The 7524-nt window shown below is 35.8% G+C and overlaps 1 protein-coding gene across 3 annotated transcripts; it reads left to right on the forward strand.

Annotated features, from left to right (window-relative positions):
* The first annotated feature begins 858 nt into the window (after positions 1 to 858).
* On the forward strand, positions 859 to 6979 carry LOC136235935 (pentatricopeptide repeat-containing protein At2g22070-like). 3 transcript variants are annotated; one of them, XM_066026024.1, is made up of 8 exons: positions 859 to 968; positions 1421 to 1727; positions 1899 to 3630; positions 3836 to 3946; positions 5514 to 5581; positions 5664 to 5733; positions 6721 to 6811; positions 6909 to 6979. In XM_066026024.1, the coding sequence occupies exons 2-3, from the start codon at positions 1511 to 1513 to the stop codon at positions 3593 to 3595; spliced, it is 1914 nt and encodes a 637-aa protein (XP_065882096.1). In that variant the 5' UTR covers positions 859 to 968; positions 1421 to 1510; the 3' UTR covers positions 3596 to 3630; positions 3836 to 3946; positions 5514 to 5581; positions 5664 to 5733; positions 6721 to 6811; positions 6909 to 6979. The 3 variants fall into 3 exon arrangements, with proteins under 3 accessions (XP_065882096.1, XP_065882094.1, XP_065882095.1); XM_066026022.1 differs by having other exon boundaries at positions 1421 to 3630; XM_066026023.1 differs by having other exon boundaries at positions 1421 to 3630; positions 3836 to 3861.
* The last annotated feature ends 545 nt before the right edge of the window (positions 6980 to 7524 follow it).

Genomic DNA, 7524 nt, shown 5'->3' on the forward strand with positions numbered 1-7524 from the left:
GAAAGGAGTGTATGGATCGTGCAGTGGTGTTTTGGCCGACATAGGTTGTACCGTTTTCTTCCATGGTGTGTTTTGCGATGGAAACGTGAGAGTTTTTTTTTTATTTGTGAGAAGAAAAATGAAAAGAGAAAGGAAGGTCATGGTTGTCAAACCGTAACATGCTCTAATACCATATGATTTGTAACTCTCAAAATTTAATTATATTAAATACAAAGGAGTTTAAATAATAAGCTGTACATGAGATTACAAGAGAAAATTTTAAATTTGAATGTACATGGATAAACAAACCTTATCAAGGATTAAAGAGATAAGGTATTGAAATAGGTATATATTTTTAGGAAAGTATCAATTTAGACTTCACGTATAAAATAGTACCAATATATACTTAACGTTTGAAAATGGATACCAATTTAGGATTCGATAACGGAATGTGACATATTATTTACATTACTTAAGTTCTATCGATTGTATGTGAAGAGAGAAATCAAAACTTAACAGAGTAATATGAATATCGTGTCACGTCGATGCCTAAATTTATACTATTTTTTAAACATTAATCCTATATTATTGCTATTTTATACTTAAAACTAAATTAATACTTGCTTAAAAACAATAGGCCTACCTTGTCTAAGATTAAATCAAAGTCTATTTACTTTATTAACCTTATCATGGGAAGAGGAAGGTTGAAGAGGAAGGTTGAAGAATCAAGATGACATATTTTAGGGTTTTTTTTCCTTAAAAAACTAAAAGCACAACGACATCGTTCCACTTAAATGGAAACGACGCCGTTTTCTTTAAAAGAAACTGTAAAAATTTGAACTTAATAAATCACTTCTTATTGCTTCTCCTAAAACCTTCGATCTCAGTAGAAGGGAGGGAACCGGGCGACGGACACCACACCACAGCAACCACATCAGATTCAACGGCCAACCTAATGGTCTCCGCCGTCGTTCACCGTTGCCTTTGAGGTCAGTGATTAGTGATTATTGTATAGTGTCTACTAATTAATATAAAATTCAGTTTAGGCCTGTATTGTTTTATGTCTATTACAATTAGTTTATACCAGAGGCAAAATGATGATGGCATTGAAAGCATTCAAGAGCATAAAACCTTAATTTGTGAATCACTAGATGTGCAAGGGAAAATATTCTCTAACTAGAAAACTAAAAGGGAATTTGGAGTTTGAAATCGAAAAATAAATTGCAGTTCTTTTCCTTTTATAAAGCAATGAAATAACAGAAGGTGGGAATTAATATAGTTCATTCATTTTCACAAGCCTAGAATTTGAAATTTGCAATTGAAAAAACACTTGATGGGAATTCAAATTTGAAATCTAAGTATGAAGCGTGATTGCTTTTGGGAACTTGATGAAATAAAAAAGTGGAGCATCACTGAAGATGTTATTATTTTACATATATAGTTTGCCGCCCCAGTTGAAATCCTGGATCCGTCTCTGCTGCTAAAACTAAGAGAATCCACCCAAAATTGAAATCAGAGCTCCTCCTAAGAAATGGCGGCACCCAAGCTCAGGCTTCGGCAAGCAATAGACTCCTTATACAACCTTGGCCCGGCAACTCATGAATCCTACACCCGCCTCGCCCTTGAATGCTTTAGAAACAATGATGCAGACCAAGCCAAGAGACTGCAATCCCATATGGACATTCACTTGTATCAACCCACTGATACTTTTCTTCAAAACCGTCTTCTTCATTTGTACGCTAAATCGGGTAAACTTTCTCATGCTCAACATCTGTTTGACAAAATGACACACAGAGACGTGAATTCCTGGAACGCCATGCTTTCATTGTATGCAAAACTGGGGTTGATTCAGGATTTGAGGGTTATGTTTGATGACATGCCTTCTTGTGATTCTGTATCATATAATACTGTGATATCAGGTTTTGCAAAAAATGGACGTGCTAGCGAGGCTGTGGATGCTTTTGTCACAATGCAAAATAAAGGGTTTAAGCCTACGGAGTACACCTATGTGAGTATTTTAAATGTATGCGCGCAGTTGTTGGATTTGAGGAAAGGGAAGCAGGTCCATGGGAGGATTCTCACCAGAAACTTGGGTCACAATGCTTTTATTTGGAATGCTTTAACCGATATGTATGCCAAGTGTGGTGAGATTGATCGAGCATGGTGGTTGTTTAATAGATGTGGGAATAAGAATTTGGTTTCGTGGAATTTAATGATTTCTGGGTACTTGAAAAATGGGCAGTCTGAAAAATGCATAGACTTGTTCTACCAAATGCAGACACTTGGATTGAAGCCGGATCAGATCACATTTTCAAATGTTCTTCGTGCCTATTTTCAGAGCGGATATATCAATGAAGCAGCTAAGCTCTTCGCTGAGATTAGGGAAAAAGATAAAATTTGTTGGACAATAATGATAGTGGGTTATGAGCAGAATGGAAAAGAGGAGGATGCTTTGATGTTGTTTAATCAGATGTTATCAGAGAATGTCAAACCGGACAAGTATACCATATCAAGCTTAGTTAGTTCCTGTGCCAAATTAGCTTCTTTATCTCATGGTCAGACAATTCATGGAAAGGCGCTATGTATGGGTGTTGATGATGATCTGCTTGTCTCCAGTGCTCTTATAGATATGTACTGCAAATGTGGAGTCACTACAGATGCTTGGTTTGTGTTTAGGATCATGCCTGTTCGAAATGTGGTTTCTTGGAACACCATGATTGGGGGTTATGCACAAAATGGACAGGACTTAGAGGCCTTGCACCTTTATGAAAAAATGGTTCAAGAAGATATGAAACCAGATAACATTACCTTTGTGGGAGTTCTCTCTGCTTGTGTGCATGCTAGTTTGGTTGAAGAAGGAAAGAAATATTTTGCCTCAATGAGTAAACTCCATGGATTGATACCTACTTATGATCATTATGCATGTATGATCAATCTTCTTGGACGTTCAGGATTGATGGATGAAGCAATGAACCTAATTGCGACGATACCTTGTGAGCCAAATTCCCTAATTTGGTCCACTGTACTATCTGTTTGTGCAATAAAGGGTGACATCAAGCATGGGGAGATAGCAGCCAGGCGCCTATTTGAACTGGAACCACTCAGTGCTGGACCTTACATTATGCTCTCTAATATGTATGCTGCTTGTGGAAGGTGGAAAGATGTTGCATCTGTGAGATCTTTAATGAAGACAAGGAATGTTAAAAAATTTGCTGCCTACAGTTGGATTGAGATTGATAGAGAAGTTCACAAGTTTGTTGCAGATGATCGAACCCATCCTGATACAAAAATAATCTATAAAAAGCTTGATGAATTGATAAGTAAGCTACAAAAATTCGGGTTTACGCCTAATACAAACATGGTTTTGCATGATGTTGGTGAGGAGGAGAAGCGTGAATCTATTTGTTACCACAGTGAAAAACTTGCCCTTGCTTTTGGATTGATTAAAAAGCATCATGGATCCATAAGGATTATAAAGAACATTCGTGTTTGTAGTGATTGTCATGTGTTCATGAAGTTAGTCTCTAAAGTTACAGAAAGGCCAATCACTCTAAGAGATTCAAACAGATTTCATCATTTTCATGATGGGAAGTGCTCCTGCAATGACTACTGGTAAGGCGCAATCTTCAGCACTCTCATGAAAGATTCCAGGTATTTCAGATCTGTTTCAATTCAACTTTTCGTCTAAAGCTTTTAGTGAATTCTCTGAAATCAGCCTGGTTTTTAGCTATTAAATAAATATTTAAAAAAAAAAAATTGTTGTCTAAGGTCAGTTGCTCAGTTATTGGGACTGTTATCTAGTGCTTCCAGGTCTAGTCTCAATTCCTTCTCCAACAGCTTCTCTATATTGTTTCAGGAAATGTGCAGAAGCAGACTATGTAGGTACTTTGGAAGGTTCACAAATTGAGGATGGATTACCAATCATATTGAAACATATGCTTTTTTTTATTTAAAAAACATGTGTCTGGTATGGTCTTTATCCTTGTTGAATCTTGTTTTCATAATTCACCCTTGAATATGTTCTTACATGCCTTCTGCATACATTTGATGGCTTAGGATGTTTTCTATCTTGAACTGTTTTCGGAGGAGTTTACTTCGACTGCTTTTTCCACAAAACATAGTGGAATTTGTGTTGTGGAAAGATTCTTTTCTCTTCTCTGTTTTACAGTAACCCGTTTTAGAATTCTTTAGTTTAATTAGTCATAAAAATGTTGCAAAGTTCAAAACAATGCTTTGCATGTCATTTACATGATTGCATCTGATCACCATTCTTGTAACTTAGTCATCTTTGAATCACCATGCGTACCATAATATAATTGATTGGTCCTTCTACAGTTGATCAGATGTTACTGGCTTTTGTATTCTGGATCATGGTTTATGCAATTGCTGTAAAGTTGCTCTTTTTTCAAAAAAAAAAATTCTGATATGCGTGAGTTCCAGGCAGTCATTTGAACATCTCTCCTCTCATAGTTAAGTAAACATTTTCAAAGTTTTCTTTGTGAACTCATCACCAAAATTTATCAATCAAACACTTTATCCTTTTTATTTTCTTATGAAGTCTCATTTGGTTGCTTAAACGAAAATGCTGTTACAGTGGAAGGATCCGATTATGGGTCTATGAGGGATATCTTGTTTCTGAGTTTTTATTCCTTCAAAACCTATGATTACTAAGAAAGCAATGACTCTTACCAATTGGGTGTAGCTCAATTGGTGTATCTCCACAAAGTGGAGAATACCATGTTTGTAAAAAGATAAGGGCTCGTTTAGAGAACCCTTCGATCTCTTGAAACTAATGACTGAAATTCTTTCTCTGCCTTCCTTCTTATTGGTTCCAACATTTATAATATGTTCACACGGAGACCAAAAGCGTAGACACTAAAATACAAATAAATAACATAGATTAATGATATTATAGGCTGCTTCTGGTGCATAAGGGAGGTGCTTTTATTTCTACTCTGCTGTACACTTAGGGGGCGTTTGGTTTGGGGTCTTTAGGAATGGGAATGGGAATGGGAATGGGAGGGTTTCATTCCCTTTGTTCTTGTTTGTTTACAAAAAAAAAACTCATTCCCTTTACCCACTTTAGGTTAAGCCATTACCCCACTTTAGGTTAAGCCATTACCCCATGCCCTCTAGGGAATTAGATTCCCTTTACCCCATTCCCTTTCCTAAACATATCCAAACACATAGGGGGATTAATGGTTATTCCTTTCCTTTCCTTTAATTTCCCTTTCTTGATTCCTTTTCCCTTACCCCTTGTGAACCAAACGCCCCCTTAATGTCTAAATTCTTGCTCTTCTCTGCTTCCTTGAATGTTTTTGAAATCTCATAGCAGACTGCAAGAGATGGATATAAACTAAATATATTGGTATTTCCTATATGTTTCTAGATAAATGAAGTGACACATCCAATCCCGGACTACCTCCATGTACATCTGAGACTGTTTAGTAAATTAGAGAATCTATTTTTTTTAGGATTAATGCATAAAATCTAATAAGTCTTCGGGGTGGCTTTTATTCATTTCTTCAATACAGGAATGTTTACCATCAATGGATGGAAGAGTTTCCTTTCCTGGTCTGATACGCTGAATCATAGTTGTGAGGTTTGTTGATTAGTCTTACTGTTAGCGACTTAGCTTACACTATTCAATTTCTTATAGGACATCCTGCATTTTGTTGATCCAGGTCAGGTTATGATAAATCATCACATGGAGTTGTCTTCACTACAGATCGAAGATACTAGCCAGATGAGCAGGTAAAAAGATATTTTCTGACTATAAATGAAAATTAAGTTGCAAATTAGTCAAGCCATAAAAAAACAAGAAAAACATTAGTTGGACTCATTCAATTTTCTTGAAATTATCGATTGGAAATATACTAACTTCTTCATTTTCAGCTGGCCTTTATATGCACCAGATCATGACAATCTTATATGATCATTTCCTTGACGGCCACGTTTTGACAGAAAATGCTTTATTCATTTATTACATTTTTTTACATTACTATGAAGTATATATCTGAGGGCGAGCCTTGGCACAACAGTAAACGTTGTTGTTGTGTGACCGAGAGGTCACGGGTTCGAGTCTTAGGAGCGGCCTCTTGCCAAAAAATTGGCAGGGGAATGCATGCCCCCAATACACTCTTGTGGTGGGACCCCTCCCCGGACCCTCACTTAGCGGGGACGCATAGTGCAACGGGCCACCCTTTTTTATGAAGTATATATCTGGCATCCCATTAGTAAATCGTTTGGTTATATCAAAGGTTTAACTTTTCTTATATACAAAATAACTTTATTAGTTTCTTATTAAATATTTATGTATTTATTTTTGGTGTCTTCTATGGTTTGTTTTTGACAAAGTAAGCTTTACTTTGTTTTTTCTACCATTGGATGAGCTTACTTTGTCAAAGTTCATCATAATCCAATGGTGGAAAAAATAAAATAAGGCTTAGTTTGTTAAAAACAAAGTAACCATAGCCTAACCCTTTATTTTTTGTTTTAAAAGATAATGTTAATTCTTAAGATGCCAAGTTATCACCTTCAGAACATAATTGTCCAAAACAGTTTGTCTTATATTTCTTGATATCATCATAAGAAAGTTTCCTATGGAAATTAATTATCCTCAGCATATACTCTAAAATTGGTAATCCCAAGTTGTATGCGTATATTAATTGTTCATCATCAAATCATATATAACTACATAAACTGCTATATTGATCAAATTAATTTCGCTCCTTTTTGAAGGCAAAAAGGATGGAAGATTACAGGAGGAGATTGATCTGGATATGTATTGGAATTTTCCTTTTCATCTTCTCTGCTGAAGCTAAAAAGGATGGTAATGTTTTTCGATTAATATGATACAAACTTTCTTCATGTCCAATCAGTAATCACTAATATTATGTTGATAATTTCTTTTTTGTTCTTAATGACAGGAGGTCCATTCACTAAAGTGAATTTGAGTCCGTTTCGGCAGTGGAGAAGTGCCTGGGAATGCTTGCAGAATGTAAAGTCTCTGTCCTTCTCCTTCATGCCTATTATCAATTCACTATATGCACAAGCACACGCACACATCGAAAATTAGGATAAACAACTATGAATTTGGTCATTCAAGCTGATATATTTATTGAAAAAATGGTACAGAAAACAAGCGAATGTGGAGCAGAGAACGCAATTATATCAATGAGTGGAGTGCTGATTATAAATGGAACAGAGCTAACAGATTTCTGCCAGAATGGATGTTTAAATCATACAAAGAATGTTCTTAAATGTGTTCACTGGGTTAAAAGGGACTTTTGGTTTGCTAATGGTGCTACTGTCCCCAACATTTCTGCTACTATTGATCATGCTTGTTCTTCCAATTCAAGTAATCCCTCAATTATATTAATAAATTAAGTGTCAAAATCACCCATAAAGTCGGCAGACAGGATCTCGTTTAGCTCAAGTCGAATTTTAGGTATCAATTTAGTTGAATATTCCCAATTTCAGAGCTAAATTGATGCTTACAATTCGATTTGGGTTAAACTGATTTTGCCTGGTCATTTTGACCCT

This window comes from Euphorbia lathyris, chromosome 7 (assembly GCF_963576675.1).
Source record: "Euphorbia lathyris chromosome 7, ddEupLath1.1, whole genome shotgun sequence".
In the NCBI taxonomy this organism is placed as follows: Eukaryota; Viridiplantae; Streptophyta; class Magnoliopsida; order Malpighiales; family Euphorbiaceae; genus Euphorbia; species Euphorbia lathyris.

Coding starts and splice junctions, on each gene's coding strand:
- LOC136235935 (XM_066026022.1), top strand. CDS start 1,511: ATGGCGGCACCCAAGCTCAGGCTTCGGCAAGCAATAGACTCCTTATAC.